Source organism: Eutrigla gurnardus (assembly GCF_963514095.1).
Source record: "Eutrigla gurnardus genome assembly, chromosome: 3".
In the NCBI taxonomy this organism is placed as follows: domain Eukaryota; kingdom Metazoa; phylum Chordata; class Actinopteri; order Perciformes; family Triglidae; genus Eutrigla; species Eutrigla gurnardus.
In genome coordinates this window covers 16952455-16976127 of record NC_139917.1, presented here as the reverse complement: position 1 = coordinate 16976127, position 23673 = coordinate 16952455, and the positions used below count along the sequence as shown (strand labels likewise).

Genomic DNA, 23673 nt, shown 5'->3' with positions numbered 1-23673 from the left:
CAGCCTGGTAAGGTCTTCCCCTTTTCTGAGTCCTGAGTGAGTGGTATTTGTACTGGTTTGAACTAATTCTTGTAATAAAATTGATTGTTTTAAATCGAACCACATCTCTAACTGCATCTGAGTGCCTTGGTAAGTGCACTGCAAATTGTTATTAATTCCTTGTGTGAAATTCCCAAGGTGGTGTTGTCTGGAAATGTGAAGTTTGTGATTAGTTAATCTTCCCTCAATCTCTAACTATTAATACCCTTACCCCTCTCGCTCGGCCCCCACATTAATAAATGCCAAACACATTTGCATATGTATTTTGTAACAATTGTTTGCTCACACAGCATCTCTGCAAATGAGAAAAAACAGAATTCCTGAAGGTGAGCAGGCCTCACACTGAAATATTTATTAATTCATCCAATATCACAAGTGGATATTACGCAGATAATACAGAACCAAACCAGGTTTCTTATATTTCATATATATTCAGTCCCATGGGAGGGAAATTTACAGGATTACAGCTGCAAAGAGTGCAACAAGAGGCAAAAGAGAACAAATGTTATAAATAAGAAACAGCTTATTTATTACAAATGTAATTAATAGGAAACAGCATATTTATTAAAAATGTAATAAATAAAATATATAAAAAGTTTTTTTTTTAAGTATTTAATTGTAGTCCAACACCAATCCCCTCAGAAAAAGCGACAGGGCCTCGTCCTCTGTCGCCGGAGGAGCGTCTGTGTGATTTTTTTTGTGCCTGAGGCATTTTGTCCTTCGGCGCCTCCATTCATACCGCTGCACTTCTCTTGAAGACAGAAACGCCGTTGTGTTTGCTTTGTATTTTAGTTTTTTAACTGGTGTGACAACAGTTTGCCAGACCAGATGGCAGCATTTGATTTTGCTCATTTTGAAATGACTAATTACAAAGATTGCTAATGAAGACTAATGACTTTTTTAACGCTGGGTTTTCTCATCAGAGGTGATGGCTCCCTCCTCGGTCAACAGATAAAATGCGGCGCGAACGGTCAACACAGCATGTTGACAGAGGCGCAACAAAGACACCCGACATATGCTAAATGCCCCGTCATGCTGGCAGTGATATGCTTAACACACGCATAAATGCATAGATGTAATACACAGACACATCTCCCCCTCGTCTCTGGCCACTGCCTGCATGAAGAACCTTTTAAGGTTCGAGGCATCAGGAGACATGAATCACTGTGTAATTGGCCTGGGAAGACGCGCTGCACAAAGCAAGCACAACAGAGCTTCTTCTGTGGCCGTTCTGATGCACAAAAAGACAAATGTATACACATTTCACTAATTCATGCTCCCAATTTAGCATAATTTAAGATCCTGCTGATCTTTGGAACAATGGTCGCCCAATACATGAATATTTAGCTTCAGGTTTTTATTGGAGAGCCTCACACATTTTCTTCGTCTTCTTCAACATCCTGGCTGATTGTTCTGCAGCCGGAACATTTCTCTAAATATGAGTCATCCCAGGCTCTGTAGACTCGTATAACTTTGGTTATTTATTTTTCATCTAGTCCCATCACCAGAACACATTTTGATTTGGAATTCCCATCAGCCTCAGCTGCACGTTATTGTCATCTACTTTAGGCTAATTAGCATGTGAACGTTAAAAAGGGATGAAAACAGGGTAAATATTAAACATGATCACCAACATGTTAGTATTGGTATTCTGATGGCAACAACAGTGTTAGCATGATACCATTAGCAGTTAGCTCAAAGTACACCTGTACCTAAGTAGCTTCACAAACCACTATGTGGAAGACTTTAATCGTCATCACAAGTGAAAGCCTCTTTGCTGCATTTTATATTGTGTTCCAGCTTATATTTGATGTAAAATCATGATGCAAAGAGAGATTACCCTATTGCTTTGTGTGACTTATGGCACAAAACAGGCATTAGTGCAGTGGAATTCAAGAATGTGTGAATGTTCATGATGTGGCATGACAATTCAGGTACATTAACATATTGATGTTTAACGTGCGTTCATGTAGCACTTTTAAATTTACTATGCCAATCTAAAAAATGTACACCTAACTGATAATTATGCTGATAAATACCTTACATTAAAAAATCCAAAAATGTGGATAACTCAGAATAATAACCTTGATAACCTGTGAATCCTTTTGAAAACCCTAGTCCAGTACAAACTGCCTTCTGAACTCTTATCTAATGCTTCACCATAATTAACTACTGGCAACATAGACTGGACTGCAAATCTGTATTAGACTCAGACACTTCCTTCCTTTGCTCACCACACATGACTCTGATGCGTCTCTCGACTTCAAAACGCCATATTTCTCCAACAAAGGATGCACTCTTTTAATGACGATGGCAGCTGTGACCCTAAATTCTGATTTCTCATTAAGTTTTACATGTTCATTCGCCGCTCCAAACCCAATCTGGTCCTCCCTTGGATTTATCAAAGTGCTTTATGTGTGGCGGCAGCAGGCTACGACTATTCTCTGTCTGGCCTCAGTGACGGCCAGCGCTCAGAATTATGGATCTACCAGCTGTTTACAAGTGGCTATCAGACCATCTAGTGAAGGCCGAACAACAGTGAATGGTAGGGGAAAGCACCAGAAGTCGTTATTATGTTTTAGTGGCCCCCTGTGGCTTTCTGAAATCCCCTTTAGACCAACCTCGACCCGCCGGCAATCTCCTCAATATCTGAGAGATTGTCTGGTAGCTGTTCTGTTTGATGTCTTGAGTTCTCTAAAAATCACTTTGTGTTGCTGAAAGCACTTTGAAAATACATCTGACATGAATCCGTTTATGTTTACACACACACACACACACACACACACACACACACACACACACACACACACACACACACACACACACACACACACATGCTCGTCCACATACATTACACGGTGATATAAACCAGTTATATGTACACCAGAAATGAATTGCATACACACAGATTTCCATTTGTAGCCTTGTGCAGTAGATTTTTATGGGTGACTTTCCAACCACCTCTACAACTAATGAACGGTTGTGTTCTTTATCAAATATCAATAAACCAAAAGAGGAGGAAAACAAGAGCAAGAGGATGAAGTCAGCTTGTTTGATGGAAACATTTTTACATACAAATTCAGTCTTTAAAGTGTATTCCCATTAGTCCTCAAAGACTACATATGCTTACAAAACCCCGCTGGGCCACTGTCAATCAACGTCTCTATAATGTTCAGCTGGGGAATCGTGCGTAGATGAGGAGCATTTCGAGCACTGAGAGATCAGCATGTGTTTGTCCGGGATGGTTCACATCTATTATAAGTTTCCTCGTCGCTCCCCGAGGAAGGATTTTGCGGGGGAAAGCCAAACTATGCCACCCAAGGTAGTTCCACAACCTTTGACCCACGTGGCATCCCTCTTTCGCTGTCAAATCATGTGACCTCTCGCTCCACGGGAGGTAGTCACGGCTCAGCTCTTTTTCACTGCAGCGTTTTATTGTACTTTCCCCAACACAATTGAGCACTTTGAGTTATTTGTTAACTGACTGCTAATTGATAAATGCTGCATCCTAAAATGACACTGTAAAACGAGTCTTCTGTGCATTTGTTTGTGTGTGTTTAGGCTGTTTGTGAGAGATTATACTGTATGTTTGCAGTCTCTGATGAAAAGGAGGGAATTTCCATGTTATGAATCAAGTTTGGCCAACGGGGTCAGCCATCGATGTATTTCACTTGTTGTTGTTTTTTCTTTAAATATAAAGCTATCAAGCCATCAGTCGTGAGACATTTTCTCATCATTGGTGGAGGGAAAGCTCTCTTCTTATTTATAGCTGGCATAACTTGAATGCCATGTAAGGAGGTGCCTCTGCATTGTTGCTGCAAAGCCAAAAGACAACATTGTTGCCACAGCATATTTAGACAGTTTTGACCCCGACTGCACCCTGTAGTTCGAGAACTCATTGTCAGGATGTGTATGAATATAACTTCCTACAGCTCAGTTCAAAGGTTTGTCACTGTTTGTGCACCGTTTACATCAGTACATGAATGCAACACTGTTAAAATGTACTTTAGTGTGTACAACGGTCAGTAAACACATCACAGTACAGCTGCTCTTCAGTGTGTGCCATCGTGAGTTTAGAAGGTAAAAGTCCTGATATGACTTCATCGACGTGTGTCACACTTGAGGCCAAAACACACTGAAGTTAACTGATGGCGCACCGCACACGTCCATTTTAAATGTCAACGCCACAGAGCCAGCAGGATTTTAGGAAAAGGAAACGCCACAGAGTGAAGCTTCTCTTACCTCGTAAACAATCTCCGACTGAGCTCCTGCCGGAGCAACCGGTCGACTAAAAATCCCATTCCCACACTACGAAACTGCATTGTGAATTACATTTTGTGGGGGGACATATTTTGTCTTGGCTTATGATTGCTCTTGATGTATCATAAATTTGTTTCAAATGATTCTGCGGAAGTCCACATCAGGAGGAGGTTGGGGTGGACAGATAAAAAAACAAAAAAAACAAAATAGGGTTTTGACCCAGAAGACTGCTGTTTTTGCCCCCATGGACCAAGCCGTTTTCTTTCTATTTCATAGTCATTTTAAGCCAAACCTTGATAAACTGTTGTAGCTGCTGCATGTTCATACTACCCAAATTTGGACTTTTAGGCTGTGACAGACTCGGACTGCACTGGGGAGTAAAACACAAATACCATTATCAGTTATTTTGTTCAGTTCAACACAACAATACCCGTCGTTAAGACCTTCATAAAAGTGAATCATCCAGAGATTTGTTTAATGCCATGACCATAATTTCCCCCTGCACACCTGGATGCTGCCCTTGACAACACACACATCGGCCTCCTAGCAGCTCCGCTGTAATATATGGGGGTTAAGAATATCGTTGATGAGGGAAGTGTCGGTGAGTTTCCCACCCACACATTTCTCAGCCAGTCTGGGGATTTGACCCGGCGACCTTGCGGTTAACAAGCCTGCATCTCTAAACCCGATGCTACCGCTAACCTGCTCGGATTGTAGATCGCAGCATTAATACGAGAGGAATTGTGCATATACATTTGCATAATTAGCGCCCATAAGTTAGGAATAAGTGGTCAAGATGCATCTGAATTCTTGGGAAACGCAGTGTGACTGCCTCCTGTCTGAACCATGAGAGATCCTGCACAGTCTCTACAACATCCCAAAATGAGAAAGTCTGAATAAAACATTAAACCTATAACACCGTGTCGAACACTGAATAACGTGTTTGGGCTTAGATTGTATTTGATTAAATAACTGTTGTAGGTCAGTCGCCTGCAGTTTGTCTCCAGCGGGAGTTTTGCTACGTGTGTTTACGTTTGGTCACTGCCTTTGGTGTGTTTGTGTCCGTGCACTGTATTTTACATCACACCTACAAAATGAGGCCGTATGAGACCGAGATTTATGAAACACATATGAGGATTTCACCTTGCCCTTTCCACAAGCAAAGCAAGTTCACGATCCGGACTCCATACTGGGTATGAGAAAAGCCTAACCTCTGGAGGGTCAGCCAGTCCAGTCCAATATAATCTGATGTCTTACTCCAATAACCACACTGGAAGAAAAAAAGAAACAGTTGGGAGCTTGTTTGTGTTCTACTTTGGACCAAAGCCTAAGGAACTGCATGCACAGGAGGGAGGGGCTTGTCGTTACCTTGCTCAAATTGCCATCTTTAGAGGAACTGACACATTTGGTAACATTAGCATTCATTTACCTTGGCTGTAAACTACATGTAACATGAGACCAAACCATTCAAAAGCTTAACCTTTCCAAAAATAGTTGAACATCACAGTTCCTGGAGGGTTTTGGAGGCGAATTTGGCAGGTATTTGATGCTGTAATATTAATTTAGGTTTGTACAATATTCATTTTCTTCAAACAAGTAAGAGATCTTTCCTTTTTGTTTCCAAAGCAGTTAAACGATAGCAAAGAATGCTGGAATATGGCATTAAACAGTTTTGTATACAGAGGAGAAAAAGTACTTTTACTCTTCCATCCTGTACAAGGTTAAAGGTTTGGTAGCATGGACATTGTTAAGTTTGTTCTCCCACAGCACCTCTGTGATGAAAGGCTTCCTTTAGCACCAAGGACACCATTCTCACCGTCTCCTCTGTCACCAGTAAGTGTTACAAATGTGACAGAATTGCTTGACAGATGACACAGCAGACAGTAAAAACAATAACACACCAAGGGTAATGGTAAACAAGTAGAAAGTTGAGAGAGAACAGTGGCCGTAATGTATGTTATTACAGCAAATTACGATGTGCTTTAGAGAAGCGTCGGTGGATTTGCGTGAACTCTGCTCTCCGTGGTTCGTCAGACTTCAGAGAAATGTAACTTTCAAAGGAATGCACTTCCGTGGAGTTACTCTGTAAAAAATGTCATGTCATAAAAGGTTTTTATCTATTAAAAATCAGTCACATACTCATATATTAATCCCTTAAACAGGTGAAAAGCTTTCACTTTATTTGAAAACATGTTTTCAAAATATATTAAGGTATTTTACAAATTGAAATGATGAACAATGTGATGAAAGGTAACTTTTGAAACAAAATCACATCATTGTCATCACACTGGGAGATTTTTTCACACATTGTAAGTTAAAGTAGTATTATTCGATACAGAAAAACTTTACTACAAGGTGTCATAAGGAGTAAAAAATAAAAAAAACACATCTATGAGTGTTAGACCATCGTATTATAGGTTTATTTTGGATTGTTATTTCTCTAATACCATTAATGTCCAAGTACCATTTTAATTGTTGGTCCAGGTACAGCTAATTGTACAGTATTTTTATCCATAACAATACATTAACCTCATCACATGTTTTGAATGTAAAATCTTAAGTAACTTGTAACTAAACCTGTCGATTACATGACACTTAGAAAAAAGTACAATATTTCCCTTTGTCTGTAATAGAGTCAAAGTAAAACATCACATGCAATAGAAAGTGTAAATACCTCACATTTATACACTAGTACAAATGCACTGGAAATATTTAATACTCACATCATATAAAATTACTTGTTAATTTGTTACATGAATATTTCATGCTTGAAATATGAATGATTCTTTTGCACATTTTTCAGAAACTACAAAACCGCTGCATATCCTGATTCATTCCTCAAGTTGAAAAATAAAAACCCTTGTGGTCACACCTTAAATAGTGGTTAAATAGTGAAATGTGTGACACTTTTTACAGTGGAGTCGGAGTGGTCCAGTAGTATTGCCTGCAGGGCATGTCTGCCGTGCAGAAGGAAATAGCTGGGAAGTCAACTCTCCACCAAGTTAATGATGCTTGTCTGTTAAATGCCAGCAGAGGAGTCTGATAGCCAGGCAACAAAGACACAGTCGGCTCGGTCCTGCATCACAACGGAATGACTCATTAAACGGGGATCATTGCAAGTCTTTTGTATGTGACGTCTTTCAAAATGAGCCGTGAATGATGACATCCCCCCCTCTTTTTTTTCTCTCCCAGACTTTTGTTTCCTTAGAAAATGCTAATAATTAAAGATGTATTACATGCTTTTCTTTGCTATGGAACAATTGGGACTCATTGCTGATAAATGATGATATTCATTTATTTTTCTCTCTTTTTTTCTGCCTTGTCTCTTGTTCAAACATAAGGGATGCATTTGTATGGAAACAGTGATCAACCTGTTTCCATTGCTTCACCCATGACCCCCTTTTTCTCCGCTGTAAGTTTAGGGACACATTGAACGGCCGTGATGGATCTGAACGCATTCCAAACCGCCCCAGAGCTGTTGACGCAAACAGCTGTCGGTTTGATAGAGAAGAAGTGTCTTGTGGGATATGTGGTTTCTGTGACAGCTGGAATTGCGAACTCTTTCATCCTCGTTTCTGTCCCTCGACAACGGCACTGCCTTTGACTCTGCTCTTTCATATGAAAAAGAGTGGCCACTACGGGCCTGTGTTTGTGGATGCTGATTGTTGTGTGTGTTTAGGCCTGGAGCTGTGGGGGAGTAACCAGGGCTCGTGTATATGTGGAGGGGTCACCACACAGTCAGAGATATAAGGGATTCAAACACATGTTCCTGAATCACGGAGCGGTCACCTCCTTGGTGAGGTTAATCAGGTGTGCTGTCTTTTCTGGCTTTATATTCTAAAGTGTGTATTTACAGGCTACACTGACTTGTGTGAACAAAGATTGGACATTATATGAAGCATCCACAGCTGTATATCTGGCTCAGGCCCTAAGTAAGAATGCTAGTTAATCAGAGACGCTAACAATTGCGACTTGTGTTAAAGCAATGGTTTAATCCATTCCGATACATCTTTGCTCATGTGCTTTTGATTTTGGAAAGGTTAAACAAAGACACAAATCTGCACACTGTTTGAATGCAGCGTATTGGTCTCACAACAGTCCCACGCACAGCGTTTCTACATGTGGAGAAATCCGAAGCTGACAAGCCTGCCGTGCCTAGTTACAGTTGCTGAGATGTGATTGGACAGATCCTGTGGGGGAGAGGTTTAGTGGACGCACAATTAGCCTCACAAAAGCACTGCAACTGTTGATAGTGTTACAGTTTCTACCAGAGGCTCATAAATGGTCATAAACTGAATTTTTACTAGTCAAAACTTCATAAAGGCTTTTAAAAAGATTTCTTACAGTTATCCACGTGGACTTGATGGGTGGCACTTTTTATTTGTTATACATCACACATAAATCAGCATTTTCACATTTTGAGTACTTTATGTACTTGTGTGTCAGAATCCATACCGAAGGGTTGACCACACATCCCTGTATGCTTTTGGTCTTTCTTCAGCATGTGTGTGTATTCGTTTGTGTTCGTGTGTGTTCGTGTGTGTTCACTTGATCTTTCAGCATAGGGTCCATGTTCACATATCCTGAACAGGAAGCGTCATGTTAGTTTGTCCTCCCTCTGGCTTTTCTTTCAATTGGTGACTTTCTTCACGAAAAAAACGGTGAACCCGTCTCACTGACATGCTTCACTGTCACTACCCTTATTACACACACACACACAGACACACACAGACACACACACACACACACACACACACACACACACACACACACACACACACACACACACACACACACACACACACACACACACACACACACACACACACACACAACCTTGTACTTCTATCTTTGTGAGGACACTTATAGACATAATGCATTCCCTAGCCCCGTACCTTCACCCTGATGACCATCACAAATAAATACCTGATGCTAACCCTTACCCAAACATAATCTCACTACACCTTAAAACCAAGTCTGAACCCTGAAACCATCCAAAATGTCCCCACATTCTGAAAATGTCCTCAAGGTCTACAACTTAATTGGTCCTCACAAAGACAGCTAAACAAATATCGACACACACACTGCCCTGTATGGTTTTGCCACATGTTGAGCAAACGTGTTTCCTATTAACTTCCATTCAGCTGGTATTAAGTTGTTCAAAGATATACGGCCGAGAGCCTCAAATCACACCGGATTACCCATAACCCCCAAGACCAAATCAGCCAGGCTATTTGTTGTCCAACCTGGTTATGCTCTCTGTCTCAGGTGATCTGAGTTGAAGGCTGCTGTGTGCTGAGGAGAGCAGGGTCGTTGTCATGTGGTCACTCTTTATTCAACAGGAGGGGGCATTCACGAGATATAGTGACATAGAGTATGTTTTAGGTGTTTAGTTGACCATTACATGTCCAGGTGCACGTATACGTTCGAAACAACGTAAAACAAACACAGGAGTTTCACTCAGGAGACCGCTGCTTGTCCTCTGAAGTAATAGACCACGCAGTGAAACAGGTAAGCAGGTGAATGGGAGAGTCAGGTGGGAGACGGGAGGGAGGGAAACGGCTGGGTGATGACGCTGGCAGCATCACGCTAAGAATGGCAGTGTGTTGTGGTTTGGTCCACCACATTGGTCCAGTAATCCTTGCACATCACATTCACATATGTAGCCTCGTCATCATGTTCCGTGTAATGATAGACCTTATGGAAGTGCTTTGCCTAAAGACAAACCCTTTGACAGTCCAAACCACCACCAATGTGATTTTAATGAAACATGAATGAATGAAGAATGGTGCATCATGTCGCTGCTCAGTGGGAAAAAAAGCTCCCACGTCACCTTTTGACCTTTTATGTGCTGACTGAAAGTGCACCCAGTGTGACACTGTGCTGTATAATTAGTGTGTAGTGCGCAGTACACTTACACAGACTCCATCTATATATCAGTGGCTGTTCTCCTTCAACTATGTGTGAGGTCCCGTAGCATTTTATATCAACATTTACTCTGCTGTTTAATCTGTGGATATGTATCTTCATCAGTCTGAGCTTTTATTGGTCTCCATTGGACAGGGCACGTCGGATTCAGACTCCAATTAGCCCACCGGATTGATTTTATCGGTCACAACTGGCTCGTAATCTTATCAATCTGTTTTATTAAGAATATTACACTGACCTGAGACCTCCTCTCTTGTTATAAAAAAAACCCTGACCTGGATCACAGCAGCCTTTCAGTAAAAACACATAGTGATTCTGTACATGTCGGGTCTCAGCTGAGTAAGCACAGTATAGAAATACCATAATTATTTCTGAATGTGCCCAAAAGGCCCAAACATGCAACTCTTGCCCTCTAAACCACTTGGTCCATGTCCAAAAACCACGTCTCGCGTTCCCCGTATATATCTGCACACAGGTCAGAGGTGAGAGCTGCACCATGAAATGAATCCGCTCTACATAGTTCCACTTTATTAGAGCTGACAGCTTTATAATGCTACATGGGCTCCCTGGTGCTGTGGACGAGTAATGAGCGACCACAAATGAATACGTTTTAAGGCGTTAGAATATCAGACAGGGATGTTAATGGCCATTACACATGCCTTTCCCCTTTCCTCTTTACTGGAAATAGATATGCTGAATAAGCGTTAGTTCTAAGGTGGAAAAAGTCAAGCGATAGTCCCGTTGAATTATTTATGAGGCCGCAAAGTGATTGTTCTTTCCCAATGCGAGAAGGTTTTTGGCCTTGCGATGCCTCTCTGTAGGAAGTCTGGTCTCCTGTGATTTATTCCTCTCCGTGGAAAGAGAGGTTGCTTGGTCTGTCGTACAATTCCTCCCACCTGTCCGAGGTGTGGTGCAGCCACTATGTATTACCATCAACATGAGTGTGTTTATTTTCCACTCAAAACCTGCACGCAAGTCTGGGCATCATTTTGCTGGAAAAAAAGATTCAGAGAGTGTTATGTTTCTCTGAAAACTGTTGCAGATTAGTAGCATATAAAGATGATTTGGTGGCGACAGGGCGACCACAGACTTGTGGTGGACGGTGTGCCTCATGGGTTTTTACCAACAGCCTTGTATAGAACTGCTGACGGCTTACAGACAAACTGAGAGTCGGGAGGAGTTTGTGTGGCTCAGGTTAGCTGCTGATCTATTTCCTTCATTATGTTCACATTTTTTGTATGATTTTTGTCAGTTGATTGTCTATATTAAATGTATTATGTTAGCTATTATGATGAATTAAGGACAGAGAGGGTGTCATATGTGATAGAGAATGAAGCTGATATTTGGTCCGTAAACAACTGAGAGCAAAAACAAACCTGTTACTGATGAAGAAAGTCTCACATCATCTAACAAGCTAAACATCCAGATGTTTTTCTACGAATTTAAAGTAGCTTTAAATCTATGACATATACAAGTGAACACAGGATAAAATACACACCTACAACTGATTTGATTTCATATGACTTTATTGAAAAAGGGCTTGAGTATCATAGTGAAAATACTGCCTCTTGGCTTACAAAGAGTGACACTGCAGAGCATATTACTCTTATACATCACACGTTTATGAAGAATATGTGTCAGAAGCTGCCTCAAATGAAATATATTTCACATTGTCTTGGGGTCCAAAGCAAAACACACGCAGCCACTTTGAGTGATTTATAAACATACGATACATGTGAACCTGAATGTGTATTTGGTCCAAATAATACACACAAAATATTTATGTAAAAACTCTATTTGCACAATGTTAAAAGAGTCTACGTATTTTGCTGACACTAATTTAATCACACTAAATATCATCAGCAGTGACGGTTCAATAAGTGACACTAATGTTTCCACAGGGATACTCAACATAAAAGTCTGATTAATAAAACGAATTATTAGTGGTTACATATGAAGCACATATTTTTACACGTGTAAAACAGTATGTTTTAACCAGTTATTGAGCTACTTATCATTTATTAGAAAGGTTCGGAGGGAACAATACACTTTCTGGCTGTAACTCTATAAAGTGATTAGGGATTCAGTGGAGGTTTTGTAATGAATTTCCACAATGAATACCATTAGACTTATCGTTGCATATCAGTGCATTTTGCAAATTGGAGCGTTTTTATCTTATTTAGCAATGTGTTTAAACAACTTAGTATAATCATATAAAATGAACATCCATTAACTTCTATTATATTAATGGGGAGTGAATTACACTTACAGGATTATTGCACCATTGACTGCAAATTGATAGTTGTTGTATCACCTGTGATCAGGCTCTCAGCTAACAGACCGTGTAAAACAAAACAAAACAGAGACCGTAGAAATGACCACAACCGACAAAGACCTACATTACAATTTTAGGGGAGAAAAAATGTGCGGCATGGCAGCAGTGGAGTGAAAGTGAAAAGAAAGCCCATGGGGGTGCTGGGAGTGTCCAGATTGAAAGCACATGTGGGTCGCTTGGATCTCAACTCAAAGGTTTTGTTCTGTTTTGGCTCAGTGGCTCTATTGACACATCATACATCAACCCCAGTAAAACTATAAAAAATCCAATCATTCGATGGGGACAACTGGTGGGCTGAACAGTTTCCTGACTCGTGTAACACAATTACTTTTGTCTTCATCGCTGTGTGTTGAACTTCAGATTGGTTGTTAAGGAAACACTACGGAAAAATCAACAAACCACAATTTGATCTGTTTTTGACTGATTTTTCTTTTTTTAATCTACATTGTAAAATCTCATTGAAAAGTAATGTAGTGTTGCATACATTAACCATCACATTAGCCATCACATATATGTGAAATATTGCAGGAAACATTAAAAATTAAGCTTAATACTTCCTTAATACTTTCTCGCATTTTATGGACTAGCCTTCATTAAGTAGCTATACTGCCTACTGTACATTGCATTAAAAAAGCATTTAGTAAGATTATACACAATATAAAAATAAAACAATTACATTTAAATGACACATCTGATTTTAAAAATGGCTCAAATATATATAAAAGGTTAGTAAAAAATAATAATTTTGCCACAACTTTTTACTGCCGTAGTGATATTTATCATTCAGCTGTTTTCTGTGATGATTTATTAGCTTTTCATTCCTACCAAGGAGGTAGGTGTTGGTATGAAAATACTGCGGTTGAATTTCTCTGTTGACGACATACATTAACCCTTTGATGCAGTTTTTACATTTTGGCAACCTATATCTGTTTTTCAAACAATAAATGAATAGAAAGATATGTTTTCACAGGTTTCTTAGTGTCATATGTTTTATTACTTAAATATTTGGTCTCTGTTTATTGATAAGTAAACTGATAACAAAAACCTGCATTGATACGTTTTTCATTTCTTTATAATATTTATCAGTAAAGTACAGCCTTCAGCTTTCCATTTCATTTTCCATATCGGACTCTAACAACAGCGCTTTAAATATTTTGTGACTGGTAAAAAAAAGAACATTACTGCAATGTGTTTCATACATAGCATAGAAGTCACAATAGCCCATCTTAAATCTTGCATATAATAAACAGTGAAATATATGTCAATGGCTCTGACCTCTTGTATTGAATATATAGCACCACAAGATCAGTGCTTGTTCCCTGGCAGTGTGTGAGAGCTTCCATCTGTTGCGTCCCTGATGGTGGAGCGAGCTTGAAGACAATTCAAGATACTGTTGCAGCACGGCCTGCCCTGATTGGTCGCTGCTTGTGAATGGTTAACCCTATTGGCCAGGCTCCTGTCACCGTCCTCAGGAATGGAGTAATGCCACTTTGACTTCTATCAGAAGAAACTTTGACATATAAATCTGTAACATCTCCACCTTGAGTTGTTTGTTCTATGAATGTGCTAAAATAAGAGTCATCCTTTGTGGAGACTGAATTGACCTTTGGTGTTTGTCAGTCAAACCCTTCTTCAGTTTGCAAAAGCACATGACCGGCCAGCAGAATTCCAATCCGAACTCTTCCTCGGACACTGACATGACGTGAAGGTGACATTACCCATGAAGCTGAAATTGTTCTCTCTAGCTGTGTGAAGTAAAATGAGACTATATACCGATGTTAGTTGATATGTTGCAAATTCAAACACACAACACACACACACACACACACACACACACACACACGCACACACACACAGTCTCACACATCTCCGTGGTTCCCCGCCCTCACACACATATATCTGACAGGTCCCACCACCCGAAGGTGTAACCGCACCAACATGGAGAGTTGTGAGTGACTGTGTGGGGGTCCGGAGGGGTCGGGGGCCGGTGCTGGCGGTGAAGTGCTGGTTCTGCAAGCGGCCCAGAGAGGTGGACGGGAACATACAGCGTGTTTACATACATCCTTAGCAGTGACAGGGAGGTCTACAGCTTCCATTCGGGGATGCCAGGCCTGATGACGGACGCGTCTTCCCTCGTGTTTAGTTTTTCTTGTTGTTGCGTCTTCTAGTTTTCTTAACCCTACAGAGAGATACAGAAGGATGGGTTATATTTCTAATCCGGAAAAGAGAATGAGGTCATTGCTTCGATTCTTTGGCTGGATCATGTGGGGAAATCAGTGCAGGGAATTAGCACCGATCGATTCACTGAATATTAAAATCAAACCAAATCTAATGGTGATGAGTTTGAAGACTAAACCGTCAAATACACGCAAATGTTGGTTGATTATGGTAAATCTCGCCAAGTTCTACTATTTAATAACAAATGAACTCTTATGTTTCCACACACATTCCCCTTAAATAACCTCCTCAGTATGTCATTGTGGGCAGCATATGTAGCGCTAACTACACTGTCGGGAAACATAATCCAGGCAGCAATAATGATTCCTTTCAAAAAAGTAATTGGGAAGAATGTGCAGCTTTTAAATGTCATTTCTAGGAGAGAGGGGCTCTTCTAGTCAAGGCTATGAATGTGCAGCAGAGCTGTTCTCAGGCATGCACACATCTCAGGTTTGATAGGTGAGCATCATAGTACACGTGTAGCTGAACTGAACATGGAAAAGCCAATGCTGACAAAATGATAATAAATAATAATACAATAAAAAAAGTCTCTCCATTACACACCATTAGCTTAATCCTATGTCTTGATCAATTCTCTTATATCTAACATCACTGATGCAATACTGGGCTTTACAGTTCCTCTCATGACTCCTATCACGATCAATGCAAGCACATAATTAACACACTTAACTATGTTCCAACACTGAACTCTGTACTGTATTTTTTGACCACTTTCACTTGTTGTCTGTTTGTAACACCTCACTGAATTAGCTCAACGTTCCTAAATGCTCACAGCTTCTGAAACACTGGACACTTTTCGCTCAATGGTGCGTAACGGATACTCCGCGGGTACGGATACGCCTGACTTCAATAAACTGCCATAACTCCCAAGATAGGATTGATATTTAAAGCACTTCCGTCACACTGAGCTTCAAGTGTTTATGGTGTTAAAGAAGCAGACATGCAGCCTAGCGATAATCACCACCAGACATGTTGGGGGCATTTTTTTTATGATGAATGCACACATTTTAACCGCATAGCTCATTAAACACTGAATGAGTTGCTGCAGTTTTGTATTAATATTAATAGTTGCACCCCAGCCGGGACTACTCTGTCACTGACATGCAATCAGTAATAATGATTATCTGCAAAATTCTTCTCAAGTAATGTAAAAAAGTGATGTTGAAAATACGATGAATACACAATTTGGTGCATTAACTGTGAGGGAACTGAGATGGCAAAAAAAAGTTTGATTCTTCTGCAGTCTTCTGAAGTCACAGAAACATTCTGAGAAAAAAAAGGAAGCGACAGATTTATCACTCTTCTTTCTTGATGCTAATTATTTCACAGATAATAACTCAGCTGCTTACATCAACCATGTCGGTGATTTCAGAGGGAAGTTGTCGGCAGGAAACTGAGAAATGACCATTTGTAACAGTGGTTTATTTCTTCTTTGTAGGCTGTAAACGCAGCGGTGAAGAGAGCTGTATTTCATTTCTGTCTGTCAGCGGTGCTTGTGTCTGCAGAGAGAGATGTTTTTTTCTTCTTACTTGTTAATGGCGTTCTTTAAGTACTGCTGCAGCCACTTGGTCTCCGGGTTGATGCAAACTTCCCTGTTGCTCTTCAGCTTGGCACTGTGGGAGGAAAAAAAAGAGGGATTAGATGCCGCATTCGGGAGAAAATTCCCCTAAAATGACGACTTACACTGTTGTTAGTGTGAAGCGGGCGAGGCAGAGATTCAGAGGAAGCAAAGTATTTCAGTCTGATCCAAACTCAGATGTAATAAATCAGGTTCAATCCGGTGATGGCGGACCGTACAGAGATTGTATCGACTTTATTAGCTTCATGGTCAACCAAAGTGTAACAAGACCTTTCAGCAACCTCGAGGAAACATGAGTGGTATTTTAATAAACGCAGGTCCTTAAAGAACCTCATTCAAGCTTCTTAGTTTGGTTCTGTTGGGTTCCATTTTAAGGCCTTTTCTTTAAGGACCACACATGTGGAGTTACATGTTTAGCTCAGTACCAGTCAAAGGTGTAAGTTAAGTTTATTATTATCACAATGCTTTATACTTTAATCGATCGTAGACTATTTTTTGAAAGTGTGCCGCCTTCAGACAGAAGAGACAGATGAAAACTAGTGTTCCCATAATGCTTTGGGAGATGTAAACAGGAAGTATAACGTTGCCATGGAATCAGCTCAGGGCTACACATGGGCCCATTTATTTTAGCCTTTATTTATATATAAATATATACAGTATATTCTTATATCTTACTATCACTGCATCTGTTTTTACCCAGAAAACAACAATTCTCAGGCAAGTTCTGTTTCGTTGATAGTTTTTTCCCATGATTTCTAACAGATTTATGGACATTAATTTGTGATGTTAGTTGTGTGTGTATTCAGACTCGATAGAGTTACGACTCAGAGATGGAGTAACACTTTTGACACTAACAGTAATCAGGCACTAAAGGTTTTTTAAGTACCTTAATTGCCTTTCACCTCATGCATATCTTTAACTTATGTTTCCACTTGCCTCACGTTGATGCAGATAGAAATTATGGAAACATTTGCTAAAAAGCAACTGTTCTACTGGTGTGTTACTGGTGTGAAGGCAGTAACATGGATAATCCCTAAAGCACTTTAAAGTTGATAACACTGTATGATGAGACGGTGAAGAGACAATGCTCTGAAGATATGTCTTTAATTTAAGATTTTTTTCATGGCTAATAAATCACAACTTTTTTTAATCAAAACACAACTTAATCTCCAAAAAAACAAAAAAACAGAACATCTTACAACACATCCCAGTTAAAATCAGAGGATGGCCTTCAGTAGAATTTAATTTAATACTAAGAGTAAAAAAACTGACTGGTGCTGCAATATTTAATATCACCTAACCTGCATTATATTTTAACCCAAAAAAACGTTCTTTTGTCGATCATGACATAAAATAGCAATATCCACTCGATTCACGGCCAATTGAATAAATCACAGGACGTCAACGTTGAAATGACGATACGTCGGGACATTATCTGATCTGGTTTATGAAGGCTGAGCTGAGAAACACCTCAGTGAAGCGCTTAAAAACCTCACATCCTACAACACATCCGAGCTGAAAAGTGGAGGATTACTGCACATAACAGGCCGACGCTCTCCGGTCTGGGGTGAAGAATCACAGCTCTCTGATTCAGACAGCTGGAGGGGAAGCTCACAGCACTGATCCCACTGTACTGTGTGCTTTGTTAAGCTGACACCAACACTCTACATCAGACTTTGGGTCCCATAGTCTGATGTAGAAGGAAAGGATGTTTGAAAAGGAAAAGGATTTTGGTTATATTTTGTTTCTGCTACATATCTTGTTCCGATAATTAAAATATCAACAAGATGTTCGTGGTTAAAGCGAATCAAATAAATAAGCAATTAATTGTATGATTTCAAATAAGTTCTGCATCACTGTTTGATATGAATGAAAATGTTAAATTTGTCTTTTAAAATAGCAGCTACAGTTTGACAGCTTATTTAAGAAGTATCAACCAAAAATATCCCTCTGAAACATTTCCTTTCTTTTTTTAAATTGTGAAAATTCTCCGAAAATTTGGACAACTCCGCAACTTTGCCTATTAGACTGAAGCCGGAGCTGCAGTGATTTCACAACGATCCCACTTCACTGCGTTCTTGTTCCTGTGAGAGATTTGTGGCCTGTTGATGGAGAGCTGAGCCAAATATTTAGGAGAGGATTTGTTCTGTTATCAGACGCTGCTGGGAGAGTGCTGTGTCAGATCTGTTGGGGCGATCAGGGGAGGGGGGGGCTCCGAACATGTGGATCTCACACCTTGGTGGCAAAAGGTCATGTAAGAGAGTTAACAACTCAAGAGGTGTCTCGCCTCGCTGTTCCTCGTTCTCCTCCCTCCAAATCTCCATCACACGGCTCTGCAAATTAAACACATTCCTCTGTGCCTCCTCCTCACTGCTCCTGGTCCAGTTTGAACCCCCACACACTCTCCCCTGCTCCTCCCTACCCCTTATGCGTGCCACCTCCCCCCTACTCGTCGCCCCATTTAGATGCACACACGCGAGCAAATGGGCAAATAGCCCCCGAAACTTGAAAGCCGTTCAGGAGCATCAATCCGAGCATCAGCCCCAAATCCCTCAAACTAACATGTGAGTCAGGAGGCCAAACAGCTCAGTAACTGGATCTGTGTTTGCTTTTCCTCCAGGGATGTCCCCTTCTTCCCCTCCTCTTTTGTTTTATTAGGGGTGGCCGGCTCATCCGCTCGGGAGCTCTGCGCTGTTTTGATGTGTCTCCCTTCATCCTGTTTATCTGTCTGCCCGTCTGGGTGACCGACTGAGAGCCTGAAACCTAATTGACTTGGCTGGAATTTGAGGGCCGGAGTTCCACAAGCAGCAGGTAGTAATTACTTCACAGCAAGTTAATACCAACAGCATGCTGGGACTGGTGGGGGGGTCGGGGGGTGGTGGTGCGGGGGTAGGATGAGGGCGCACAGTGGGACACGGGGCAGAGCAGGGGGGGGACAGAGTATAGTGTTACCAGCTTCCTTTCATCTGCCTCAATAGAGATATCGGAGCAACTCTGCCAGCTCTTCGTCTGAATGACTTCTTGACTCCTCCGGCGGTTTTCTGGAGGGAGGTTAGAGGGAGTTGTGTGCCGGCCGGAGCGCTGTGTGTCCTCTCTGACCTCTTGCCATTCGCTCACCCCTTCTGACAGTCATTCCCCCTCTCACCCTTCCCTTTCTGCCTTAAAGCCTTTTGGCTGTGAGGCTTCTGCTGTCCCTTTTTCTATAGCGGACAAATGAATGGGGCTTTTTAGTTAATGTGTTCCAGACTGGTGACATTATAGTCAATGTTGCTGGGCAGGTTGAGGCGGGAAATGGAAAAAAAAAAGTGGATCAGGGACACATGGGGTCAGCAGAAATACAAAGGTAATCACTTTGACCCTTAATTATTGCTTCCTTTGCAAAACATACATGTCCCCCTCCGGCTTTCCTCTTTCTGAGAGAATCGTGTTGTTTTAAACTCAGGCCTCTCATTAGGGAAAGAATAGGAGGATATTAACACCGTACACTCATATCCAATCTACATCTAACTGCCTGGTTTTAGTTTAAGTTGTGCTCTGTTCCATTTTTTTAACACACAAAATAATGGTGAAAAGTGAGGGAATAATCAAACTTTTTTAAAAAGTCAACAAAAATAAGGATAATGGTGCCCTGGATTATATCTCATGTGACACAGACTTCAAAATTGTGGACGTATCAATATAAAAAATATCAATAATAAATCATGCAAATATGCCTTTATTTATGGTGCAATACTTTTTAATATTAATACTCATTTTTATGGCTCACCTATTTTATTGTATTTTGAAGAGAAATAGCATTTTATTGATACTTGCTGTTAAATCTTCGTTTGTATGATGTATGGGTGCATATGAGTTTATCTTTCTATAATTATTTTTTTATAGTTATTTTCATCACAATCATTCATAATGAATTACACTCAGGACTTTAATGGCACATGTAAAGAATAATTAAATTTCCATTTGATTAAGATTTTTAAATGCATGTAATTAAATGTATATACAGTTATTTTCGTCATTTGGGACATCCCCACCTGGGATTTCCTGCCCAAATGTCATTTAAAAACCTTTTCTCTGCATATCACCATGACGATGTTCGAGGTGGAAGTTAACACTCCCATGAACACAGCAAATGTATGAAATATGATGGGATCAGATGTGCACTGTTGTAGTCAATATCATGTATGGTGCCTCTAGGAGGAATTCTATTCAAATTGTGACACTACAGCCTTCATAATACTTCTTCTACACGTGATGCTTTGGCGTGTGGCACTCAGCTACATAATCAAGGGGTGACATCATGTTTGGGTGAGCCAGCGACGAGCTGCAAAAAATCAGGTTTTGATGAACAAGCCAAATGTGTCATACTAACACATGAACATCCAGTAAAAGCAACGACCCTAAAGTCCTTAAAAGTTATTTGTCAGACAGCTGGAGAGCAGCCATGGTCTTTGCAGCACAGTGTTTTGGCAGAAAAGTAGAAACTAGACTTCATTTTTACAGGCAACTCTTATACGACCAACACAGCTATTAAAATGGACCCAAATATCGCGGCATCCAAAAGAATTAACGGAAGTGATCGACAGTTCACGTCAGGATATACATTTCCAATGGTTTCACCCTTGTCCACTTACATGACTTGGAAGGGGCAGTTGGGTGTGTGGAGGAACTTGAGCTCTTTGATGGATCGCTGAGGAACCGTGTTGAGGGTTGAACGACACCAGCACCGCTCCACCAGGCTGATGGGCTTCGCTGCAAACACACGGAAAAGAACAATAAGCCTTATTCAAACAAAACGTTATAAAACTACATGACAAGAAATCGTGCAATTAGAACACATGGACTAAATCCAAACTGTGTTCAGCCCACTTTTATATACACAGCTTTGTTCATTCTTTTACAAAGTTAAGTTTAAGGATTTGATTCACTTGGTTTTAAACATAAGCCTTGCTTCATATTAGCATGAGGACAAGAAAGGCTTAACAGCAAGCTTTCATGGGAACACACACACATACACACGCGCACACACACACACACACACACACACACACACACACACACACACACACACACACACACACACACCATAAAGAAAACGTATCTTGATCTTTTTGGTTCATGTGATTTAAATATTTACATCAACTTCAATTGAAATCCAAATTTGTGGCTTCTCTTTCATTTCAGTTGTGATTAAATGCATCACTTCTCTCAGTGGGAAAATCAAAAGCATGTGTAATGTACTGTAACAAGCCTTTACAAAGCTTAGCAACGTATGAGTTTACCTGCTATTGCTCTGAACAACATGTTCATTAAAAAGAGCTTAGCCCTTTTTCTGACCAGTCACACACACACACACACACACACACACACACACACACACACACACACACACACACACACACACACACACACACATACACACACACATGCAGCATTTCAGCTTTTCACTCCCGGAGCATTCAGCCCTGCCTCTCTAATGGAGAAGGGTCCTCCACATTCAATTTCCAATATTTGCCCCTTTTATGAAAGAGCACTCTGCGGCTAAGACGGCATCAACGGCCTCTAAGGAAATCACCTTGAGTACATTCTTAAAATGATTACAAATCACCCCGGGGGCCTCCACGGAGGCTTGCGTGGGGGCTCAGATAACCACAGCCGCACACAAATATCTCCAAGTGCGCGCAGATACAAACTGAGTTTTGGAACTTAATTTGCCTTTTTGAAAAAGGCAGCTCACAGATCTCCCTAATAAATTATGATGGTTGTAAAAGTGTCAGTGCAAAGATGAAGAGAAACACACTGCAGTAAAACTCTACATTAGGAATCCATCCTACAATGATGCCCTGGAGTGCTTTACTCCACTTATTATTAAAAAAAAAATGCGTCCTTGAGACTGCAGAGTGTGTTAAGAAGCTATTAGAAAAGTTCACAGAGCAAATTTTACATCTCCTGCAATGGTAAACACAAATTCATTAAATCAAGACAGTAACTAACAGACCTAAACATATTCCTATAGATATACATGTTTATTATGCAACACCAAATGTCCTCCACAAATGGCTAAATCCTCACTAATATCAGCCTAATGATTCACACCCATTCAGGGTCTTTTCTCATGCAAACTAAGGGATCATTATGCAGCACGCAGCGCCGGGGCCAGAAGCGAGCATCCACCGCTATCACCGCCGCATTGTTTATCCCTAATTAGAAACTAATTAAAAGAAAGCAAAGGGAAAAGACAAATACACAAATTTAGACCTAACTCTTTAATATGCAATCAGGGCTCTTACTGGGGACGAAACAACAAGCTTAGCATAACGCAAGCCAGGGGACTCAACACCCTGGTTGTCTCCTACCACAGTTAACATGTGGGAGATTAGTGTGGGGTCACCGTGGAAACGGCTCTCCTCCTGTGCTGTGACGGATTTTAGTCCAAAATGCTGAATACTGCCAGCTTTGCAACCAGATTAAAAAAAAAAAAAAAAATCCCTTATAATGTCTCAAAACAACTGCATTAGTAATGTAAATGGTTCCAGTCGATATTCATTTTTCTTACATGCCAGCAATCAAACGCTGCGACTAACAATTATTCTCATTAGTGATGAATCTGCTGATTATTTTCTTATTTAATCATTAAAGCTTAAAAAAAGTCACAATTCAGGATTCCCCAGAGCCCAAGCTGATGACTTCAAGCTGCTTCTTTTCTTCAACCAACAGTCTAAACTCCAAAGATATTAAATTTGCTGTTAAATAAACAAAAACAGCAAAATCCATCTTTGAAAAGCAAAACCAGTGACTCTGTACTTTTCATTAAAAATAGCTTGAAAATCAAATTGATTCTCAAACAAGTTGCAGATTAGTTTTTCTGTGCATCAAGTAATGAATTCCTTAAATATTTAATTGCTTTAAATCTACAGATATTATTTATTTAATACAGATGAATGGTGGAGGAATCATCTTGGGATAAAAGTCTACTCTCCGGTAAATCGTTTTTCAATGACATATATAAAAAGAAAGATAACTCAGAGTATCTAAATTATGGAGTTTAACGGACACAAGTGCAAGAAAGAGTTGGTCAAATGGTTTCTTTCTCTTCTGCAAAAACTGAAACCATCAACCATCAAAATTCAGGTGAATAAAACCAGCCAGAGTCCTAACAACAAGGTCAAAAGTCAAGCTCCACATGAACAAAAAGTTAAAACATGAAGTTGAGAGGAATGTTCATTTAGATTTAAGATTTTTCACCTGACTGAAACCAGACATTTTCATGACACAGCCAAGATTAAAATAATCCCAA

The 23673-nt window shown here is 40.3% G+C and overlaps 1 protein-coding gene across 1 annotated transcript in view; it reads right to left on the bottom strand.

Annotated features, from left to right (window-relative positions):
• Positions 1-11746: 11746 nt before the first annotated feature.
• Positions 11747-23673, bottom strand: part of cxcl12b (chemokine (C-X-C motif) ligand 12b (stromal cell-derived factor 1)) — a 12216-nt gene continuing 289 nt past the window's right edge. Inside the window, exons 2-4 of the mRNA XM_084006159.1 lie at positions 21011-21128; positions 16330-16413; positions 11747-14741 (exon numbers count right to left, since the gene is read on the bottom strand). Of these exons, the coding sequence (XP_083862285.1) occupies positions 14702-14741; positions 16330-16413; positions 21011-21128 (242 nt within the window). The 3' untranslated portion in view covers positions 11747-14701. The remainder of the gene's footprint in view (positions 14742-16329; positions 16414-21010; positions 21129-23673) is intronic.